General features: G+C 46.5%; 1 protein-coding gene and 1 non-coding gene across 5 annotated transcripts in view; both read right to left on the bottom strand.

The window, feature by feature from the left end:
* Positions 1–24,411, bottom strand: part of ATG16L1 (autophagy related 16 like 1) — a 42,922-nt gene that overhangs the window by 8,831 nt on the left and 9,680 nt on the right. Inside the window, exons 3-13 of one of the 4 annotated variants that reach the window (XM_043876662.1) lie at positions 23,564–23,669; positions 22,793–22,866; positions 21,749–22,000; positions 18,547–18,612; positions 15,882–15,968; positions 15,164–15,220; positions 14,890–14,937; positions 14,160–14,262; positions 11,433–11,538; positions 5,350–5,420; positions 4,644–4,715 (exon numbers count right to left, since the gene is read on the bottom strand). In XM_043876662.1, coding sequence (XP_043732597.1) covers positions 4,644–4,715; positions 5,350–5,420; positions 11,433–11,538; positions 14,160–14,262; positions 14,890–14,937; positions 15,164–15,220; positions 15,882–15,968; positions 18,547–18,612; positions 21,749–22,000; positions 22,793–22,866; positions 23,564–23,669 — 1,042 coding nt within the window. The remainder of the gene's footprint in view (positions 1–4,643; positions 4,716–5,349; positions 5,421–11,432; positions 11,539–14,159; positions 14,263–14,889; positions 14,938–15,163; positions 15,221–15,881; positions 15,969–18,546; positions 18,613–21,748; positions 22,001–22,792; positions 22,867–23,563; positions 23,670–24,411) is intronic. The other 3 variants (XM_043876663.1, XM_043876665.1, XM_043876666.1) reach the window with 3 other exon arrangements.
* LOC122678555 lies at positions 12,916–13,191 on the bottom strand. The gene has a single exon (XR_006336211.1).

Genomic DNA, 24,411 nt, shown 5'->3' with positions numbered 1-24,411 from the left:
TAATTAATATAGGCAAACAGTCCATAATAGGTAAACAGGCTTCAAGTAATAAGATTATAATCTAATTGAAACTTCCTTGGCCAGCAGATACCTAGATTCCTTTAAAAGTTTCACAATCAGAAATGATACTGCAATGAATATCTATGAGTATAAGGCTTCCTTGTGACTTATTTCCTAGCTCTTCACATGTGTTACTTCTAAAAACTCTGGATTTCTGCTTATCTTCTTCTTGTCCAATTGGACAAAACCTGAATGAAGCTAGCTAGTTCCATCTCCATGCTCTCAATGGTATTGAATTTAGCTCCTGCAAGGAGATCCAACCAGTCCATCCTAAAGGAAATCAGTCCTGAATATTCATTGGAAGGACTGATGTTGAAGTTGAAACTCCTGATGCAAAGAGCTGACTCATTTGAAAAGACCTTGATGCTGGGAAAGACTGAAGGCAGGAGGAGAAGGAAACGACAGAGGATGAGGTGGTTGGGTGGCATCACTGACTCAATGGACATGAGTCTGAGTAAACTCTGGTAGTGGTGATGGACAGGGAAGCCTGGCCTGCTGAAGTCTTCACTCATCTTTTGAGGGTTTTTTTTCTGGCTTTCCTGGTGGCTCAGATGGTAAAGTGTTTGCCTGTAATGCGGGAGACCCAGATTCGATCCCTGGGTCAGGAAGATCCCCTGGAGTAGGAAATGGCAACCCACTCCAGTGTTCTTGCCTGGAGAACTCCCGTGGACAGAGGAGCCTGGTGGGCCACAGTCCACGGGGTTGCAAAGAGTTGCACACGACTGAGTGACCCCACTGTAAGATTGTTTAGGCAGAGTTGAAAACACCCCACCTTGAAAGGCGTCTTCTGGAATGGACCCCTTTCAGCACCAGGCTGTTTCTAGGACACCTTTCCCGAAAGAATTTTAAAGCAAGCACTTGACCAGCCGCTCTGGCCTTCTGGTCTCACCCGACACCACCCCCTCAGCATACGAGCTGAGGAGACACTGACCAGGGCTTGCATCTCGTGTTTCAGAACACGGATGCCCATTCAAGCCTGCTAACATCCTCTGCAAAATACAGCAGCCAGAGCCTCCTGGACAGGGAGCCTACTCACTTCCTGGGCCCTGGTAAGGGTTTCATGTGGTTTCTGTGGGTATGCGAACCTGCTAAAAAGGCCTTCTGACCTCCTTCACGCAGTTACCAAGTGAGAGGGCACGGCTGTGAGCCCTGGTCCAGCACAGGAGGCTACAAGCCCTGGCACCAGCCCCCAGCTCGTCAGCACCCAGCTTGGGGCTCCAGCAGCTCCTCCAGCGAGACTCGCCCACCTCTGCAAACCAGCTCACTCTACCTCCAGGTCTCCTCCTAATTTCAGACCCAAAAGCTGACACCTATCTGTTCAGAACTCTTCTACCAGGTACAAATACCATCCGGCACCCAACTCCTTGTTTCACTCATCTAAGGGCCTAAAACGTAAGGAAGGCTGTATGTCCCTTTGCACTCTTTTGACAGTTTTGCTATATCTCAGGTGAAAATGATTCAGGCCAATGGAACACAGGAAACAGCACAGGCCTCAGTCCCAAGTCCCATCTTTTCATCTGTTCACTGGTGACCCCAGGCAACTCTGCGGGCTTAGCGAAGCCTCGGTTTTCCCATCTACCCACCTCCCCTGGATTCCTGATAATTAAAAGCAGTAACGTATTAACATAATACAGCTAGTGGATGCAATGAAATTCTAGCAGAATTATTTAAATCCCTAAAGGATGATGCCATCAAGATTTTGCACTCATTATGTCAAATCTTGAAGACCCAGCAGTGGCCACAGGCCTGGAGGTCAATCCTCAACCCAATTCCCAAGAAGGGTAGTACCAAAGAATGTGCTAACCATTGGACAACTGCACTCACCTCCCATGCTAGTAAGGTCATACTTAAAATCTTGCATGCTAGGCTTCAGCCAGATGTCCAAGCTAGGTTCAGAAAAGGAACAGGAACTACAGATCACACCGTCAACATTTGCTAAATTATACAGAAAGCAAGGAAATTTCAGAAAAACATCTATCTGTTTCATTGACTACACTAAAGCCTTTGACTATGTAGATCATGACAAACTATAGACAGCTCTTAAGAGGGATGGGAATACCAGACCATCTTACCTGTCTCCTGAGAAACCCGTATGTGGGTCAAGAAGCAACCGTTAGAACCCTGTATGGAACAACTGATTGGTTCATAATCGAGAAAGGAGTAGGACAGGGCTGTCTGCTGTCACCCTGTTTGTTTAACCTATATGCTGAGCACATCATGAGAAATGCTGGGCTGGGTGAGTTACAAGCCGGAATCAAGGCACGTGGGAAAAACATCAAACTCAGATATGCAGATGACAGCACTCTAATGGCAGAAAGCAAAGGAACTAAAGAGCCTCTTGATCAGGGTGAAGGAGGAAAGTGAAATATTAAAAAAACTAAGATCATCGCATCCAGTCCCATTACTGCATGACAAACAGAAGGGGAAAAGGTAGTGACAGATTGCCTCTTCTCAGGCTCCAAAATCACTGAGGACTGTGACTGCAGCCATGAAATCAGAAGACTGCCTCTTGGCAGGAAAGCGATGACAAACCTAGACAGTGCACTGAAAAGCAGAGATACTACTCTGTCGATAAAGGTCTGTATAGTCAAGGCTATGGTCTTCCCAGTGGTCACGTACAGTTTTGACAGCTGGACCCTAAAGAAGGCAGAACACCAGAGAATTGATGCCTCCAAACTGTGGTGCTAGAGGAGACTCCTGAGAGTCCCTTGGACAGCAAGGAGATCAAACCAGTCAATCTTAAGGGAGATCAACCCTGATTCACTGGAAGGACTGATGCTGAAGCTGAAGCTCCAGTATTTTGGTCATCTGATGCGAACAGATGACTCACTGGAAAAGGCTCTGATGCTGGGAAAGACTGAGGGCAGAAGGAGAAGAAGGCATCAGAGGATGAGATGGCTGGACAGCATCACCGACCAAATGAACATGAACTTGGGAAAACTCTGGGAGATGGTGAGGGACAGGGAGGCCTGGAGTGCTACAGTCCATGGGGTTGCAAAGAGTTGGACACGACTGGGCGACTGAACAACAACAACAACAATATACGTAACACACTCGACTACTGGGTCTGTTTTACGGTCTGCAAGAGTAATCCAACCCCACCACAAATTTCCACCGAGTGAGTGATGGTTACCTAGAGAAGGCATGCCCAGGACGGACTGTGATGCTACCAGAACAGGCTAGACCACCTTTCCCAGCTGAGGATGCGGGACCATCAGGCCCCAACTGGAAACTCATCCGAGCACGTGCACAGATGTGAACCGGGACTTGAGAGGCGTCCAGCCCTGCCCACAAGCATCCAGCAGTCCCCCTCCCTGTTCCTCCAAGAACACGAAACAGGCCCTTCAGCTGTCATTAGACAGCCGTCTCTGTCGTCCTCACGTCTCATGCTTTGCACGTGGATGGTCTTTCGGCTAAGAATCAGGAACTCAACCCTTTGTGTGCGAGCCAGCGCCTGTGCTGTGCCGTGTTTTAGTTGCTCGGTCATGTCTGATCCGTGCGACCCCATGGACGGCAGCCCGCCAGGCTCCTCTGTCCACGCGGATTCTCCAGGCAAGAATACTGGAGTGGATTGCCGTGCCCTCCTCCAGGGGATCTTCCCAGCTAGCACCTAACACTGGCTATCTTCCATACAGTTCCTTGAAGGAAATGGAAAGCCCGGTGGTGAGTGAGCGGTGGGTTTCTAGCCATTCTTCTGGCTCCGTCCCTGCACCACAGCCTCAGGCCATTGGAAATGACCTCCTAGACCACTGTATTGCAGCCCCCCAATTCCCTGTAGATTATCTCTAGGAAGTTCATCTTCACATCATACATTCTGCTTGTCATGTGAGTTGACGCACAGGTTTGTATCAAGTGTTTTCTGGGGGTAAAATGCCTATCAATGTCAAGTAAATCCTCCACCTCATCTTTCAGTAGCCTTCATTTAATAAGCTCATGAGAAGGCTGCTTCAAGCTTAAGGAGAAAAACGTGTCTTTAAATTAATCTATATCTTCTAACTAGAACAAAAGTGATATAACCATCAAATTTCTGTCTTTGTATAGAATCCAAGAGACTTCTTGGCGAGTGTGGGTTTAGACTGCAGATTTCTTCAACATCTGAACCCACGGTTCTTACTTTCCCGTACACCTGTCTCCTGGCTTTGTGTGAGGTGTTTTATCTGTATCATAACTGCACCCACAAGAACTTCTCCATAGCCTACTTTCCAGCTCTACTTTGAGAGGTGATTAAGTCTTGGGGTCCTTAAGAAACACAGCTTACACGCTGGTGCTAAAATAGCTGAAGTTAAGCTAAGACTGACCTACCTAAAAACCTTAGCTCTTATGAACGGGAGTATCCGAAGTCTTTCACGGAAATGTGATGGTTTCCTACGGCGAATATTTCAGAGCTGGATATTGGACAAAGAATGTGAAGTGGAAACATCAATTTTTCTAAGGAGGAAAGGGCAGGGGGAATCAAGTCTGATCTGCAGGACAACACACAATTCTCCTAACACATCACCCTGCCATTTCCTACATGTTGTGACTGATACCCAACCACAGGAGTCTGTAGGTTGTACTGACTTTCCTTCTTAACTGGGTCTTACCCGTAACCGGTAGTCATCCACGGTCCAGATGCGGCTTGCAAAATCATTTGAGGCTGCTAAGAGGTAAGATCCCTACAGGAAAGCAGGGGAGAAGGAAAAACAGATAACTTCAGTTCACATGATACAAATTTCCTCATATCAAACCCAAGAAGGTTTAGATGACAAAAACCATATACCTGATCTGAATACCGTTAAAACCAGAATTCTGTTAACTTATCAATCCCTGTTAACTTCAGACCTCTCTCCTGAGCCTGCTCAACCTTGCCTGAAGGCTGTAGATATTACACCTCCAACTCAAAATGGAACTCATCCCCCTGTGCTCACTTCCACCGCGCTTTGGTAAGTGCAAGTACTAATTCTCTACACCCGCCCAAGTCCACGAGCCCAGAGGCGCCAACTCCCCAGCCTCACCTCCCAGCTGTCCCCCAGCTGTAGACCCTCTCCTTTCCACCTACATTGACTCAGCCCAAACTAGAGCCTTTATCAAGTCTGGCGAGATGCTGACTAACGGGGTTCCCACAGACCCATCTTCAACCTACTCACGATCAGCACTGACTTCTTACCCTATTGGCATCCTTTTCTAACATTAAGATAGAAAACAGCAGAGAAACCAGGTAGGTTATTTTTAAATTTCAAGAACCAGAGGTCGAAAACGGTTTCTAAATACCTCTCAACTCACCCATCTCCGTGGATATCAGGTACTTACAGCACTATCGAATTCAATGCTCGTAACGCCTGCATTACTGCCGGACAGGGAGCCCCTGAGCTCACATTTGTCTGCATAAAAACAAAGATGCCAACATAGCAATTAAAACGAGGCACTTGAAACACAATGGAAGCTACTTACATGGTCAAACACAACTTCCCCGCATCTTTACAGAATCAAGTAGTAGGACAAACAGCATAATGAGACCAAAATTTTCAGCTGACCAGTTCGCAAAGCGATGAATGCACTAGAGGGTGCAGAGCCCAGCATTTTCCAGTTGGCTCCTACACTGCTCTTTTTAAGAAATTTAGTGTCATCAACTCCCTTTACAAAAGTGCAGGAATTTAAAAACATGTCAATTGACCTACAGTTTATTTAGTTATTTGACTTACACAAACACATCTTCGTCAACTTAACTATCACTTTCATAGAAACTGACCGTTAAAATTTCAGAACCCAAGTACGAAAAGAAAGTTTTACTTATAGTTATGTAAACTGGCTAGTCATTAGATTTCCAGTAAAGCTATTCTGGAGTTCCTGGGATTTATTTGTTCACTCTACCTATGTGAACCTAAGGTTCTGGTGAACCAGTCGCCTGCCAGCGCTCCCCTGAAGCCCACCTCACCCCCAGGCTCTCACCGACAGGCCCGGCCACTCACCCCTGGACTCTGCTTGCAGACTCTGGCCACCCTGAGGGCAACTTTTATTTTACAGATAAAAGGATAAATCTCAATGATGCTGTGATTAAATTCCTTTTTTAAAGGGTATCTTAAGGATAACCTAGATAGACAAGCTAGGGAAATAGTTAGGGAACCATTCAAATCAAATTCATAAGACAGGAGCACAGAACAGTATACATTTCAACGGAGAGCCTTTTCTTTCAGGACTTCTGAATGCTAATAAAAATGACATAAATATGGATTTGGAGCTGTCAAATACATTTATGGCCAGGACTATTAAGCTGGTGAGCAAATCCCTGAATTAATTTGCAAAATACAGCACATTTAATGCCTTTTCCTGGATCCTAGCTTTCAAAAGATTTTCAAGAGTCTAAAAAAGGTCGACACCTACTAATTAAGGACTTTATTTAGATTAGCTCTTTATACAGACAAAAATACTATAGCAAATTCTAAAAAATATCTCTGTGCTAAGTCACTTCAGTCGTGTCCGACTCTGTGCGACCCCATCCCTGGGATTCTCCAGGCAAGAACACTGGAGTGGGTTGCCATTTCCTTCTCTCTGTGGCTCATGCCTAAAACATTGCTCTGTCTGGCAGGTGACAAAGTGCCAAAACCTCAGCAATGATCACTGAGCGCCAGTTTGCACAGGAGACGGAGCCCAAAAGACCAAAGATCCTCCTGTTTCATGAAAGGCCTTTTGGACTTGGTCTCTTCCAAGATTCAGTAAATATTAGCCAAGGGGGGGGGGGGGAATTATACACCAAGTAAGCCATCTGTGGAGGAAAAGTCCTATAATTAGTTAGAACATGACTGATATTTGTTCCTGAAAACTATAAAAAAAAATGCTGCCAGATGTTCTATGTTATTTCTGTAGATTTAGTAGAAATTTTTCATTTTACTAACACAGTTTATGCTCTGGCACAAATAATGTCAGTATTAATTCTGATTAGTGTTCACTTCCTCTTTGACAGCAAAAAGCTAATACTTCTACTAGTGGCTGGATCTCTAACTTTCTCACAGGTATTTTTACTGACCAAGGAGTAAAAGGAAAGTATTTCTAGAGCTATTTGTATTTATTTGCAAGGTATAATCAAAATAGACTATCTGTGTAGATATTTTTTTAAGTCGCCAAATCTCTGTTCTTATCATTTTATGATTAAGTTTCAGCAATTCACCCAAGCTCAGGCCCTAGCTCACCACTTTGTCCACATAAATCACCCACATAGATCAAGAAGCGTCTGTGAGTTTTCGTCTCTCAAACAGGGGTGATACCCACCTGTCTAACAGCACAGGGCTACGGTGAGGCTCAGAGGAGATAAAACAGACAAAGGCATGACAGCGCTACCTCTTGTTGGACAGTGAGCACACATGTGCTCCCACTAAGGAAAGCTGACAAAGGGGTTCCTACAGAATCCTTCAGCCTGTCCTTTGACCTTGTCTTGTTAAAAGTACATGTATATTTAACCAAGTATCAAAATGTGGAAAGTGGGCTATGCCTAAGCTCAGACATCTGGGAGAGGGTTTCACTAACTCCCCTTTCTTGTTTCAATGCCATCCCATTTTGAGTACTCCGAGGTCACTCCTAAAACAAAACGTAATCAAAGAGACTCAGTCTTGATCTTGGAAGAACAAGCCCCCCAGGTAGGAAGGTCTCCAATTTGCTACTGCGGAAGAGTAGAGGGCAATTACCAATAGCTCCAGAAAGAATGAAATGGCTGGGCCAAAGTGGAAATGACGCTCAGTCTTGGATGGGTCTGGTGGTGAAAGTAAAGTCCGATATTCTAAAGAACATTATTGTATAGGAACCTGGAATGTCAGGTCAATGAGTCAAGGTGAATTGGACATGGTCAAGCAGGAGATAGCAAGAGTAAACATCAACATTCTTATGAATCAGTGAACTAAAAAGGACGGGAATGGGTGAATTTAATTCAGATGACCATTATATCTACTACTGTGGGCAAGAATCTCTTAGAAGAAATGCAATAGCCTGACATTCAACAAGAGTCCGAAATGCAGTACTTGAGTGCAATCTCAAAATTGACAGAATGAACTCAGCCATTTCCAAGACAAACCATTCAGTATCACAGTAATCCAAGTCTATCTCCCATCGTAATGCCAAAGAACCTGAAGTTGAACAGTTCTACAAAGACCTCCAAGATCTTCTATAACTAACACCAAAAAGAGATGTTCTTTTCATCATAGGGGACTAGAATGCAAAAGAAGGAAGTCAAGAGGATACCTGGAGTAACAGGCAAGATGGCCTTGGAGTAAAAAATGAAGCAGGTCAAAGGCTAATAGAGTTTTGCCAAGAGAACGCACTGGTCATAGCAAATAGCCTCTTCCAACAACACAAGAGAAGACTCTACACATGGACATCACCAGATGGTCAACACTGAAATCAGATTGATTATATTCTTTGCAGCCAAAGATAGAGAATCTCTATAAAGTCAACAAAGCAAGACCTGGAACTGACTGTCGCTCAGATCATGAACTCCTCATTGCAAAACTCAGGCTTAAATTGAAGAAAGTAGGGAAAACCACTAGGTCATTCGGATATGACCTAAATCAAATTCCTCATGAATTTACAGTGGAGGTGATGAATAGATTCAAGGCATTAGGTCTGGTAGACAGAGTGCCTGAAGAACTATGGACGGAGGTTTCTAACACTCTACAGGAGGCAGTAACCAAAATCACCTCAAAGAAAAAGAAACGCAAGAAGGCACAGTGGTTGTCTGAGGAGGCCTTACAAATAGCTGAGAAAAGAGAAGCAAAAGGCAAAGGAGAAAAGGAAAGATATACCCAAATGAATGCAAAGTTCCAGAGAATAGCAAGGAGACACAAGGCCTTCTTAAGTGAACACTGCAAAGAAATAAAGGAAAACCACAGAATGAGAAAGACTAGAGATCTCTTCAAGAAAACTGGAGACATCAAGAGAACATTTCGTGTGAGGATGGGCACGATAAAGGACAGAAACAGTAAGGACCTAACAGAAGCAGAAGAGATTAAGCAGAGGTGCCAAGAATACAAAAACGGTCTTAATGACCAAGCCACGATGGTGTGGTCATCACCTAGAGCCAGACGCCCTGGAGTGTGAAGTCAAGTGGGCCTTGGCAAGCACCACTACAAACAAAGCTAGTGGGGGTGATGGAATTCCAGCTGAGCTGTTTCAAATCCTGAAAGACGATGCTACTAAAGTGCTGCACTTACTATGTCAGGAAATGTGCAAAACTCAGCAGTGGCCACAGGATTGGAAAAGGCCAGTTTTCATTCCAATCCCAAAGAGGGACAATGCCAAAGACTGTTCAAACTACCAGACATGTTAGCAAGGTAATGCTCAAAATTCTTCAAACTAGGTTGTAGCAGTATGTGAACCAAGAATTTCCAGATGTGCAAGCTGGATTTAGAAAAGGCAGAGGAACCAGAGATCAAATTGACAACATTCACTGGATCCTAGAGAAAGCAAAGGAATTCCAGGAAAACATCTACTTCTGCTTCATTGACTATGTGAAATTCTTTGTGAGGATCACAAAAAACTGTGGAAAATTCTAAAGAGATGGGAATACCAGACCACTAAAGACCTCTAAAGAGATAGGAATACTTACCTGCCTCCTGAAAAATCTTTATGCAGGCTAAGAAGCAATAGTTAGAACCAGACATTGAACAACTAACTGGTTCAAAACTGGGAAAGGAGTAATACAAGGCTGTATATTGTCACTTTTCTTATTTAACTTCTATGCAGAGTAAGTACATCATGCAAAATGCCAGGCCGGATGAATCATAAGCTGAAATCAAGATTGCAGAGAGAAATATAAACCACCACAGATATGCAGATGACACCACTCTAATGGCAGAAGGTGAAGAGGAACAAGAGCCTCTTGATGAGGTGAAAAAGAGTGAAAAACCTGGCTTAAAAATCAACATTCAGAAAACTAAGATCATGGCTTCTAGTTCCATCACTTCATGGCAAACAGAAGGGGGAAAAAGTGGAAACAGTGACAGATTTTATTTTTTTGGGTTCCAAAATCACTGTGGATGGAGACTGCAGTGAAGAAATTAAAAGACACTTGCTCCTTGGAAGGAAAACTATGACAAACTTAGATAGTGCATTAAAAAGCAGAGACATCACTTTGCTGACAAAGGTCTGTCTGCTCTAAACTATGGTTTTTCCAGTAGTCATGTAGGATGTGACAGCTGGACCAGAAAGAAGGCTGAGCACTGAAGAATTGATGCTTTCGAATTGTGGTGTTGGAAGAGACTCCTCAGAGTCCCTTGGACTGCAAGGAGACCAAACCAGTCCATCCTAAAGGAAATTAACCCTGAATACTCACTGGGAGGACTGATGCTGAAGCTTCAATACTTTGGCCACTTGATGCAAAGAGCCTGCTCATTTGGAAAAGTCCCTGATGAAGGCTGGAGAAGGAAATGGCAACCCACTCCAGTTTTCTCTACTGGAGAATCCATGGACAGAGGAGCCTGGCAGACTACAGTCCATGGGGTCGCAAGAGTTGGACACAATTTAGTGACTAAACCACCACCACTGATGGAGGCAAAAGGAGAAAGGACGGCAGAGGATGTGATGGTTGGATGGCATCACCGACTCCAACTCAGACGTGAATTTGAGCAAAATCTGGGAGACAGTGAAGGACAGAGGAGCCTGGTGCAAAGAGTGCACCAATCCATGGGGTCGCAAAGAGTTGGACATGACTTAGCCACTGAAAAACAACAACAAGATGATACACCCTCCTTTTAAACTAATTAATGGTTGTGCTGCGTCTTCGCTGCAGTGCTCGGGCTGTCTCCAGCTGTGGAGCATGGGCTCGAGGGTGGGCAGGCCCAAGCAGTTGCAATCCACAGGCTTAGTTGCTCCTCGGCCTGTGGGATCTTCCTGGACCAAGGATCGAACCTATGTCACCTGCACTGGCCAGATCTTTAACCACTGGACAACGAGGGAAGTCCCATACTCGTCTCTTTAGTCTCAAGCTTAGATACAATGTCATTTTTCCCCCCAGGTGATGGCCATTGGCATAATTAAATACACAGCTTGATGTGTAATTTTATTACTAATTTTTATGTGCAATTTTACTAGTCCATGACTAAGACTTTTTTATTTCAAATCTAAAACCTGCCCTATCTTAGAAGATGCTCTGACTGGCATACACTTGAGAAAACACGAACGCTAAAGTATCTGGAATTTAGTAGCATTCTCTCGCCACTACTTGGAAACCCAGAGCACACACAGACGCGGCTGTGTCAGCTGTAAAGGGTAACTGGGAGTTAACAATGCTTTGGTCAGATGATTCCTTACACAAAATACCGCACATTTCAAGAAGATGAACAATTCAGACTGCCAACCAGACGTCACCAGCACGCTTCTTTCTGTGTCTCACTCTGGAGAGACCTTACCTCCAAACACTTCCCAGAGCTTCACCCTGCGATCCATGCCTCCCGTGGCCAGGAGCCGGGAGCCCGGGCTGAACTGCACGGCATTGACCTCCCCGTCGTGCGCGTCCTGCAAAACAGACGCCAGCTTCAACCTGGGGTAACCGCCACTCCCAAGAAGGGGGCCAAGACAGATCAACGCTCTGGACGCTTAACCAGACGTTAAACACTGCTCAAAAAGTCATAAATGTGGGTTCCTGGCCCACAGTCTCCAAGGATTCTATTGTCATTAAATTCTTATGTTTTTTTTCCTATTTATTAAAATACTGTGCAATATTCTTAAAAAACATTCAAAACCTGTAGAGACTAACTGCCTAAAGTTTGTCTTTGAGTTAATTTTGTTTCTTCTAAGAATAATGTAATGTCAATCTATACTATGATCTTCACAGCTTAAAAGTAAATCTGTGGTTAACTGCCTCTCTTCTGGTCCAGACTGCATTAAAACACATATTAAACTATGTATCAAATTAGTGAAAAAAAATCCTTTTTTTAAAAAAGGCTTTCATTTTGATTGTCCAAGGGAGGGTGCACCTAACATGGAGAGTCCTAACAAGAGCAGCTGCCGGTCCTACCACGAGTCAGCGTTGGAGAGGATCCAGGAGTTCGTCCTGGAGACAACACGGCACTAATATTCACTGTTACAGCAGCCGGACCTCCGCCAGGTTTCTTAACTTTCTGAAGCCTCAGTTTGCCCATCTATAAAAATAAGGACTTCTGCAAGCCCTATAGGCTTGGATCGCGTCTGACCAAGACGAAGCCTTCAATAAAAGTAACAGGTGTTATTTTGGGAGAACTTAATTCTTCACAGAGAAATGTCTTGAGACTGGCATCCACACTGGACACATCTGAAAAGACGGCATCTGTGTTCAAGCTGAGAAGGGAAACCAGACAGGAAGCTCCCCAGCCTAGAATGGGGTGAGAGAATAGTGGACGTCACTATCATCTCCTCTCTGAAAAGACCATGGATTTCAAAATATCCATGAGTAAAATCATTATGAGATCTACTTTAAATTGCTCCAGTAAAAGTTTGTGTATGTGTGTGGTCGTAAGACTGGCTAATGTGGCTAACTGAAGCTGCCCAACAGCAGTTTTTAATCCCTATTTCTGCTTACATTTGAAAATTTTCATAATAAAAAGGCTGGGGGAGGTGAAGGCTGCAACACATGGATTATAAATATTAAATCACTAAAAAGGTCACTCACTTGCCTAAAAAGGTCACTTTAGGAATACAAAATCTCATCTTTGCCTTTGCTTGGGACTGAAAAAGGTACCTCAACTGCTGAGAAAGTGACTCATAAAGCTGACTGGACTATAAATAGCACTTATGATTGCTTTGCCTTCTCGCCATCCTCTCGAGTCCCAGTGCTGAAAAGCCATCTGACAGGCGGTCCAACTTTCCACCTCCATACGATTCGTTTTCTTTCCAGTGCTCCCTTTCCACCCTGGAGGTCTCAGATTGAAAACTTGAGATCATGCACCATCACACCCATGGCTGCCGCTCATCAAGCTCCAGCGTGGCTGGTTTTGTTGGATACTGGTCAGCTGTGCACTGTCGACTCTTCAGAAGCACGCACTGACAGAATCCCATGCTATCAGCTGCTCCATTAGCCCACACACATGACTCAAATGTGATGGGAGGGGAAAATGGGCTGCTGGGAGCTGAGGGCAGGGCGGGGACTGTGACCTTATGTGCAATCAGACCTTTTACCAATCATCACTGACCTCCGAGGGGCCCGGCCCGTTAAAGAATCACAGTTAGGAGCACAGTGGGAAGGGGCTGGAACGGTTCCCCAGCCACCTCCTCCTCCAGAGCAGGACTCTCTTTACAATGACCAAGGTGGCCACTCAGTCAGCCAGTTCACTGTACAGAAGTAACTATTAAAAGTTTCCCTTTATGCCTGAAACTGAAAGCTCCTGCCACGTAAACTCCACCCCATTCTAACAGCAAGTCTTTCTCTCCCCAAAGCTGGCTCTCCCTGTGCAATCAAAGCATCAGCCGAACTAACTGGGCTCTGCTCTCCCCGCCGGCCCCCGGCCCCCTCTGGTAGCCCTGAGCCAGGGACTCTGTTTCCCTGGGCGGGTCTCATGCCTGCTCAATCACACCAGCAGGGACCTGGATCAACCTTTAGTTCTAGGACCCAGCTTCTCACACCAGTGTTGGCTGTGACATCACAGCAGCTTCTGCCCAGGCCTGTCTCCTGCTTCCAACCAGGTGTTCCTGATGGTTAGAAGTCACAGGGACGTGGGCATAATTAACGAAGCCAAGAGCTGCCCAACCGACCTTCCAGAACAGATCGCTGACTAAAAACTCTTAACTGGAGCCAAGCAGTGATGCCAAATGCGAGAGTTATTCTCTCGCGTTTCACTATCCCGAGTCAGTGTCCTCCTGTCTCACCCCTCCCGTCCTTTCTCTCACCCAGGCCTATATCTCAGAGGGCGGCTGGAAACCAACTCTGTTCTCTGAAGACGAGCAAAACTAATGGATTTTGCTTTATTTTACCCAAGCAATCTTGCTTTGCTTATCAAAATATAATCAACCCTTTCTATCAGAGAGCCAACAGGTGTAAAAGCTCCACGTAAATGAAACCGGAATGGAAAGCTTAGCTGCAGCAGGAGAAAGGATCCCTCAATGGTCAGGCTCTGTTTCCGCGAGAAGCTTGGTGAGGCTTGGGGATGATAAACCACACTTACAAAGACAGACACTGCAGTCGTCGGCACCCTCACTTCTTTACTAGCACCGGGATGAGGATCCACGTTCTCCTGGGGAACTGGAAAGGAAGAGACAGAGCGCCTCCTAAGAAGTAACATAAAGGACAGTGTTAGGACTATATGGACTCACGGTCCGCCCGCCTCGCAGCAGGGACTCAAAGACGCCGCTTATCAGTAGCTTCTTTTCCCTTCGAAACCCTCCAAACCACAGAACGAGCCCCCCGAACTGGAAGCCCCCTGACACAGTGACAACTGGAAAGACAGCACTTACCTTCGCTCTCCTTCTCGCTAACTCACAGACCCCGAAACAACACTGAAAAGCAAGCCTGAACAACCGCTGGCCCCATCAAATAAACGCTAGACACGTCCTCCACTTAGCGTGACCACGAGCTCCAGGGGGCTCGTGGGTATTTTCACAAAACCATTTCAGGATGATTCCTAAGCCTGGTTACCATCATCCTCGGGGTACACTTGTGGTCAGGGCGGAGCTGAACACATGCCAAAAGGAAGCGCGGCCAGAGCTTGAGTTAACTGTACAAAGAGCTCAGCCTATCTGCCCCGCTCTGAGGGCGGACGGCGTGCCTGGGCACATGCAAAGCGTCCTGGTTATTGGCACATGGACACGTGATGACTGGGGCAGTGAAGCGGTGATGAACGTGGTTATCAACGACCCACACTCGCATGCTGGGCTAGGAGAGGATAACGTTTTCACCTGGCAGCATCGGAAGAGTGATGTCCCAAAAGGGGAGACTCGGACAGACTAAAGGGTAAGGCCAGAGGTCAGCACGCAGCGGGATTGAGAGAGAGGAAGTTGAGGGAAAAAAGGAAGAAGCTAAATGAAAAGCTGAAATTAAGGCATCTGCATATACTCTGCACTGAGATTCTGGTGCACGTTTAAAAAACACTAACAAATCATGTACATGTACTTAGGTATATTTATACACATATATATACACACAAGGAAAGGTGAAGGTTTTCTAACCTACCCAAAGATATTAGTGATAGAATCCAGAAGGCCTCCAGCAGGCTGCGAGAGTCGCTTACTAAAGAGGAGGGGAGGATAGGTTTAGCCTTAGAAACATTCTGCCCAAACAATCAATCAAAAACAGTCCACAAAAATAAGTTCCTGGGAGTAATGTTTCCCACCGAGTTCCCAAACCCCAGCAGAGAACCCCTCCCAGGACTGAACCACCAGAAAACAGAGGGAGGGCAGGAGGGAACACCCAGCCTCGAAACCTCAAAAGGAGTAAGATTCCCGAGCCTTAAATTAACTTCCCTGGAAATGATGCTTTGGCCAATAAATCGTCTAACTGACCTAACAACTTTTAGTAGGGTTAAGGACAAACCCCATTCTTTTGGTCCTGCTTTGGCAAATTAAAAAAAAAAAATCCTGGAGCCCTGGTAAGAATTAAACAGTATGCTCTAAACAATCACCCAGCCTAACAAGGTCCCTCCTTCAGGAAGCCGCTATACTTCTTTCTGCTTCTCCTCACGGCTGGAGGCACCACTGAGGGAGGGCTCCCTCCTAGTTACGGAGGGGCGAACACAGAAAGATGGGGCCGCTCTGAAGCCCACGCCCCCCACGGTTGAGTGAGGGGGCTGCACGCTCCAGCCGGGGCCCCCGAACTGCTCTCTGGTCCTGCCCACGGCGGCTGCCAGGGTGCCCCCCGAGCGCTCCACTCCTGGCACAACCCGTCTACCTACGTGGCCGCTCTGCTGATGGCTCGCACGGGAGAGGTCTCCTCAGGGTGCTCAGAGGTTTCATCCATGAGGACTTCAATGTCATCATCCCTGGAAAGAAGGGCGAGAGGCCGAGTCTTTGCTTCTGCTGAACAGAAGCTCTGTGATGAGTCTGCTCTGCTAAGGCCAACAGGCAACACCACTTCCTAATCACACACGGCCCAGGAGACTTGGTTGGGACAGAGCCAGTTTCAGCTTCTCTCGAGAAAAAGGAGCTTCCATCAGAGCAACATGAAAAGAAACAATCTAAGTCAGATCCAGAACTCCAGCTGAAAATAACCTGAGAAGGGAGCTCTGGATCTCTTCAGGTCTAAACACAGCTCCCACTTGAAAAGCACTGAAATAGTGGCTTATTAAGTCCATAACCACATAACCAGGAGCAGGGAAGATTTTCCTCATCAGAAGTCTCCTGCACACCAACCACCAGACTGCAGCACTCAGCAAGAAACAGTTCCCAGGAGGCGGGCTGAGCAACACATGGAGGACAGCTAGGGGCAGCTACAGTATACAAGAATATGCCAGGACAAGGGGATGGTCCAAGGCAATAAGAAGATGGACTGCTAAAAGGGCAATGAGATCAACGGGCACATAAACAACCCGGGTCTAAGTATTACTTTAAGAATAAAAGACAGGAAAGCAGAATCTAAACACATTTCATCTTTGACTCTGGCTGTTCAATGCTTATGTTTAAGTACTTGGTGTTTCTGACATTTGGTGAGTTCATCACATTACATGTGAAATAAGTCACAAGAATGTGTTCCTGGGGCTTCCCTTGTTGGGCCAGTGGCTAAAACTCTGTGCTCCCAACATAGGGGGCCTGGGTTTGATCTCCGGTCAGGGAACTTTATCCCACGTGCCGCAATTAAGAGTTTACATGCCTCAACTAAAGATCCCACAGGTCACAAGAAAGGATAAAGATCTTGCATGCTGCAACTTGACACGACCAAATAAATATTAAAAAAAAAAAAAAAAGTGCTTCTCTGCTGTTTATCCCATCAGATGCAAAGCCCCTCTGGAATTCCCCTTCCTCCCCATTTTCCTGGTTGGAGGAAAGGCAAGTAATTAGTTTGGTCTTAACGACCTCCTACCAAGTTGCAATCTTCATGGAGAAGTAAACTGATAAAAACTAATAACCCGAGACTTTATTACCAAATGTTTGGATTCACAGGAACTTGGAAGAGATTCTCCCATGATTAATTATCTGGATTATGTAAATATAATCTATACTTCAGAACCTGTTACCAAGCAAGTCAAACCAAGTTCAAGTAAATTTATTTTCCTTGGCTACTGATTCCAGGATCCCGTGTAACTGACCCCCATCTTGGCCAAGGCTTAGAGGAGAACAATGGTGGGGCCTGAAGACAAGAACAGGCTGGGCTTTCTTCTCCTCTCGCTGGTGGTTTGGGAAGAGTCATCTCTGTTCACACAAGGGTAACACAGAACAGCAGAGATGGCAAGAGTGATAAACATGAGCTGAGCCTACGTAAATGGTTTGTTTAAGACAGAACTGTACAGTTACAGGTACTTGAAATTGCACAAAGACCTAGAACCATGAGAAAATACCAGCATCTGGTAACTTATCAACACCCTTCAAAGATGAAAGCATTCTTTGACCCGGAAACTCTACTTTTAGGGAAGCACAGGAGAGTAAGAACAGGACTTTACAGTCAGACACGCTGAGGTTTCCAGCCTGCCCCTGCCACTTGCTGTGTGTTTGGGGCAGGACGCTTTACCTTTCTACACCTACTCACCTGTTCACATTGGCCAATAGCAGGCAGACAAATGATGCTTTCATCAGATGTTACTTTTAAGGAGAACCAAATCTCATTTCTAGATCAACTATTTATCTACTTTGCAGCTCTGGGCAAAAATACCTGACATTCACGTTCCCCATGTGGGAAGACAGAAGATACACACACATGCTACATCTAAAGCAAAGGCTTGGTATGAGATTTGTTATCTTATAAATCAAGACCTTTGGCCAATGACTCCTAGATGAAATGAAACCACTCCCCTTCATTTATAAGGAAGCAACCAACATTTTAAAAGAGAGGATCATAACTTATAATATTATATTTCACAATTTATTTCAATGGGGGGGAACAAATTCTGAACCAGAGCAAAGGGAATTTAGTCACTAAAATACCCACCACTCTCAAAACAAAGCCTCAAATCTCAGGGAAGACCCTCCACCTGACTCCAGATTAGGAAAAACTCCATCTTGATTCATTTCCTTGTGTTCCAGGAGATCCCAGTTTTTACTCAGGCTTCAAAGGTTTGCCCAAACTCCACATGAAGTCACAAACCAAGCAGAGAGCAGGAGACACAACCCGAGCCCAGCATCACAGTGCAACGGCTCCAACTAGAGGCAGAAAATGGGTCAGGGTGTCAACAGGAAGACAGCAAGGCTGTCGCTGGTTAAGGGTGAAGGAAGTCAGAACTCACCCTTCCTGGAAGCCAACAACTTCCTGGAAAGTAATGAGTGTTTTTTATTTTCTCTCCTAAGTCTTTTACTTTTCTTCCTACAATCTATAAAATGGTTTTACAAAAACAAAACATTATAAAGCTATTTCAGAAGAGCAAACCAAATGACTAAGAGCATAGTTTTAATGTGCAGCTCTCTACTCACTGCTCAACTGGCAGAGGCTCCTTCGCTGCTTCTGCGAGCTCCTTCTGCAGCCGGGCTTGCCGCCTCCTATTAAAAAAAAAAAAAAAAAAAAAAGCCCACTATTTATGCCTACTTAAAGCAAACAAGGGGTCTTGGCTCGTAAAAAACTACTAGCTCTAATAATATATTTTAAGCGCATATTTTAAGTGCACTGAATATCCAAATAACTATTGCCCTGGGCAAACATACCCAGAGGCCCAAACCCACACTTGTACCATCAGAAAGGACCCCATTATAATGGATTTCAGAACAAAGCCCTAGGAGGTATTATGTTATTAGAGAAAGCAATGAACCAGCAGAGAAGCCTGTCCACAGAACCCAGGGCCTCTCAGGACAGAAACGTTCCCCAGGTTTATCCAGGGTTAGTCATGATGGAGACTTAGTTTTCTGCAGTAAACAGTCTCACACTAACAGATCAAGAGCACAGATAATCATAAAAATGTATGTATTCCTGGCACGGTTTTATTATGTTACAGGTTTTAACTCATTAAACACTTATAACAAGCTTCGAGGGTGAATACTACGAGTCCATTTTACAAACGCGGAAACCGAGGTACAGTGAGATTATTCAGCTGTCAAAATGCACGCAGCTTCAATTTACTAGGGCTGAACACCCAAGTCTCGGCTGTGGCGGAAGTTTCACATGGTCTGCAGTTGCTTCCACTCTCTCCCCGCTCTCAGAACCATTTTTGGCTTTCCTTCCCAAGTCCTAAATTCAGGGGCTTCTTAACCTTTAAGCCTTGGCCTCCCTCTCTTTTCCATGGCGATTTCACTTGTATCTGTGGTTTTGCCTTTGAGGTGGAGGGACCCCCCCAACCTACAACTCCAGCCCTGCTCCTGAGCTCAGGTCAAGAATTCTGGAAATTTTTTTTCTAAAATGCTTCTACCATAGTGGGAACTTTCAAAAAGGGCAGGTCCTGCAGGTGACACAGCAGAATTTGCAACAGGACAAGGCTGTAGCTTAAAAAAAATGCTTCACACTCTTAATCCCATACCTGACCTGGAAGATGAAAAGTCGGTTTTAGTTTACAGAATAAGTGACAAACAACACAAATTAACAGATTTTCCGTAGGTGGAATTAAGAGGTGACCTCTAAACCATCTCTGAGGGAAGAGCAGAGTCTCGGGGTGGGGTGTGTAACGCTCCCCTATAGGAGAGGCAGCTGCCTGGTAGGGGCGGCTAAGGCACACAACTTGAGGCACAGGGAGAAGAAAACGGCCGCAGCCCAGCTTTCATCAGAAAGGCCGACAGGAAACCTTCTCTGAGAGCTGACGGCTTCCCCAGAGCGTCCCACACATCGGCCACTGTGCCGGCCTGTGGGGACACACCCAGACGAGCAAGGGAGGCAGCACAGGAACAGCTATTTCAAAACAGTGCTCCCCTGCGACCCAGGTAAACAGAAGCTGCCAGAAGAGGAAGGATACCTAATCTGGGAAACTGGTAGGAAGGGGGGCGGGGGGAGGCTTCTGACAAGGAGGAACTTGCTGAGTCACGTGATGAAAAGGACGCCCAGGTCCCACACGTGCACTCAGAGGGTAATTCGTGCAAGGGCACATTCCCAGGAAAACATCGCATGGGACGCAACCAGGGCAGGTGTGCCACGTGCCTCACGCCCCACTGTCACCACAGAGTCTGGGTTGTTCTCGTACGTGTGACATTCCAGCACTCTCCCTCCGTGTAACGGCACGCCGGCTTCTCCTTCAGGCAGCTTCTCCACCTCAGCGGATCGACTTCCAGGGAACCCCCCATGTCCTCACCACTCCCCAGCTGCCTAAGAGCTCCACATACAAGCCACATAGGGAAGCCCAAGAACGCTGGAGTGGGTAGCCTCTCCCTTCTCCAGCGGATCTTCCCGACCCAGGAATCACACGGGGTCTCCTGCATTGCAGGCGGATTCTTCACCAGCTGAGCTACCAGGGAAGCCCTTATAAGCCACACAATTTAACTTAAACGTGAGACAGAAAGAAAACGAAAATGATAGTTCACTTTTTCTTAATATTAACTTTAGTATGTCTGTTTTTAAATGACTTCATAAAATCCCACTGTATGAAAATATCAGTTTCTTTTCCTCCCAAGGTAGATACCGCTTCTGACTTTTCACTTCTGTGAATAAAGGACAATCATGGAATTGTATTTGTAAGCCAGTCTCATGACTCACTTACGATGAATTTCAACAAGAGGAACACTTCTCAGGCGCCCGCCATCTCCAGAGCCCTCCAGGGGGTTGAAGAAACAGCCCCCCTCCCCCATCAGAAATGTCCCACCTTCCTTCCTACCAACAACCCTTTTAACCAAATTCACTGAGCCCGTCCACTTCTTTTACAATCTATGCTTTACATCCATCTGTCTGAATGCTCACCTGTTTCTTAATAGACTCTGTACTAAGGACATGCATTTTATAGCTGCATACCCTTATTGGTTGTTTTACAGTGTTCTTCAATGTTAAGAAACCTATGATTTTTATACAGTCCATTTTTTATTACCATTACCTTTCATGTTCATAAAGTCTTCCCATACTCCTATTTAGGAACTTATCACAAAACAACAGAGTAACATTTTTTCCTTCTACCTTTTGCTTTCTGTTTTCATACAGATTTCAAAATCTTTCTGCATACAGTATTTGGTAGGACTAGGGCTCATCGTTATTAATGTTCTTTCCTATTCCATGTATTCATTCTTTTAGATTTTAACTACGATAATCTTTTCAAATTCTAAACTACTGACGTGGGGATTTAAAATCAAATGTTCTAAATCTTTTAGACTCTTATTACTAGTGACGTTGGCCCACAGTCATTCTGTACACTGGCAAGATCAGAATTTTTAGTTGGGGCAATTTTATAAAATGAGGGGAAGGATTTTAATCTTTTTCTAATTCCGGTTTAATTTATAAGGTTCAAGAATTAGCTTTTCTTCTTGAAACATGGAAAGAATTCACTGGCAAATACAGTAATGGGCCAAAGCCCCTCAGGGAGGTAATGCTCTGCTCAGCTATAAAAGTGTTCTCATAAATCCACGTCTCTTTTTTACCCACTACTGCCCCTTCTCCTTCTGGCAGTGTTTCCTAATGCCCCCTCCCCGTGGTTAGAGCTGCCAGGTGTGTCCTGCTTTTCTAGCTTCTACTGCACCAACGATGAGACTCACTGACTGCGGGGTCATCTCCCACCTTGAGTCCTTTTCATTCTCCGCATTTAGGCGGTTGGCCTCCTGGGCTTTCTCGGCCATCCACCGCGTGACCAGCTCCTGGTTCTCCTCAGAAGTCTTCCGCAGCTTCTCCTCTAGGGCGGTGAAGGTGATCTGCAGGGCGTCGTACTCATCCTTGAGGGTCTGGTTGGCTCTTTCAAGGTCCTGAAGCTTAGTGCGCAGCTCCTGGCACTCGGCTTCCAAGTCAGAGATGGTCTGCAGGTATTCTGCAATTCTGAAAGAATGAGGAGAGCTGCGTGAGCCTGGGCCCTGCAGTGACCGCAGCCACCAGCGCGGGCACCTCACCTGGCCAAGCCCAGCCCCGGGGTTTAGGGGCAATCCCGTTAGCAGAGGCAACACCTCGGGCAAAGTTCACCAGACTGAGTGAACAGTTCAGGTTCAGAGAAGCAGGGTGGGAAGGAAGAGGGAAATTCTGATGCTGAACTGAGCGTGGTGATGGCAGCTCAGCAGGAGGCCAGGGATCCGTGCATTCCATCCCCTCCTCGCTGAGACTAAGCAAGCTCCCCACCTTTCACTCTAAGCCTCCGAGAGCCCTCGCGGCAGACTCGGAGAACAGGCCCAGAGGGAACCCAGGCTCCCCTCCAGCTCAAAGGTCCCAGATCTGGAGGCTCTGTTTATCGGGTCTAGCAGGCTTCTCCCAGATGAAGAATAACCTGCTCATAGCGCACCCCTGTTCCCGTGCCCACACAGGAGATGCCGCTCCCACCGGTGGCGGTGGCTGTGGGGAGAACTCGGGCTGCCTCGTGTTCGCTTCCCAGAGCCAAGCTTACTTCTCAGGGGGTGTGTCTCAGGGGAGCATGTGTGTGCTGGGATCCCAGAGGCCTGAGGGCACTGTCCTTGCCTTTCACATTCTCAGAGGGTAGAAAAGGACCCCGTGCTATGCTTGCACAGAAATGAAACTGGTGCCGAGTCCAGCGTGGGGGCTACTGGCCCCACACACAAGAGGACAGTACAACAGAAGTGTGACCCCACGCCCGGTCCTGAAGGAGGCCTGGTCTCTACTCACTTGGCTTCGTTCATCTGCATTTCCTTGTCCTTCTGCTGCATTTGGTTATTCAGGTCAATCACCAACTGGGCTAACTTGGGGGGTAAAGAACACGTTCATCATTAACAAGAGAGTTTAGGACCTCAGTTGGAAATTAGTAAGAGTGATTTATTTGAAAGAAAAAAAAAAATAGGTGCCTGTGGGGTTGGGCCACGGCAGGAAGAAGAAACGAGCTGTGTGGAAGAGAGAAGGGCCGACAGGGAAGCTCGCGAGCTCAGCGTGTGCCTCCCGTGCTGCAGGCAGCCTGGGGCAGACCTGTGATGTTCTAGGTTGACTGCTGGGCTCCTGCTGAGAGCGTCTGTCTACCCCCCACCCCGGCGACCTTTCCAGATTCTTTAGCTGATGAAACCATCAACTCAGCTGAAGACCTTTATAACCTGCCATTAGACCACCATCCAGGGTAAACAGAGCCCAGAAGGTGCTTCGTCCCAATGAATTTTTCTGAAACTGCAGGGTTCACACTTCATGATGGTTATCAGTAAACTTTCAGTTGACTGAGGAGTAGGGTTCTTTCTACGTTTTCTCCACTTGTACCTTTCATGCCTCCTGGAAGTTATCTCGAGGGTTGCTGATGTTGGGGGGGGCGGTGTCTCACCTTTCCTGTTGCTTCATTCCCACAGAGAGAGCTGGCGATGCTGTATGTAGCCCGAATGGCTGCCAATGCCAGTGGAAGTATCTGCCCCCCGCCGCCCCCACCCTCAGGGAGAGATGAGAAAGGCTATCTTTCTTTACCTCCCCACGTTTCTTGTGCAATTCAGTCAGTTCTTCTTGGTGTTTAATTCTCAGCTGGGCCATTTCTTGCAGCTGACTATCATTCCATGAACCATCATGTCCAGGACTAAATGCCCCAACCAGGCAGATGAAGAGAACATGCAAAAAAGAGGGAAAAAGAAAAAATCAGACCCTAGACCCCTTCAATCAGACACTGGAACAGTAACTTTGGAATCTGAAGCCTGCAGATGACAGCACAGCCAATAAAGCAGTTCAGGTCTCCAGGCCAGCGGAGTCACGAGTCACTACAAACCTGAAGCAGAGAGGAGGGGCCGTGAGACACGGATAAAACCAACCAGTCACAACCCAACCGCCAGCCAGGCCAGGAATAAAGGATGGCTTCCGGAATGAAGTTCAGGTGAACGGGGAGGAGACAACACAGTTCCCTCAGTCGACAAGTATCTGAGAGCCAGCTCTGAGCTGGGGCTGCTCTGGGAGTGGGCAGAAGGCAGGGACACTGCTCTGCCCGCGTGACGCTGCAATCGGCCGAGAGCACAGACCACAAGCGAGAGGATGGACGGAGGCTGGTGGTCAGATGTGCTGTGAAGAAAAACTTAGCAGTGTAAATAAAGAAGGGAACAGAACGATAGGGCTCCTGTTCCATGTGGAGTAACCAAAGGCAGCCCGAGAGGTGACGCAAGACTGGAGACACGACAGAAGTGAAGAACTAGCCGTGTGGGCCTGGGGACAGGGCTGTGTGAGCGGAAGGAACAGCAAGTGTCACAGAGGCTGGAGGCGGGCAACTCGAGGCAGGGGTGCAGGGGGTCAGGGAGGAGCAGGGAGGTCATGCAGTCTCCCAGAACCCTGAG

The sequence above is a fragment of the Cervus elaphus genome, chromosome 20 (genome assembly GCF_910594005.1).
Source record: "Cervus elaphus chromosome 20, mCerEla1.1, whole genome shotgun sequence".
NCBI classification, from domain to species: Eukaryota; Metazoa; Chordata; class Mammalia; order Artiodactyla; family Cervidae; genus Cervus; species Cervus elaphus.
The sequence above is the reverse complement of the archived record's forward strand: the minus strand, read 5'-3'. Positions and strand labels throughout refer to the sequence as shown.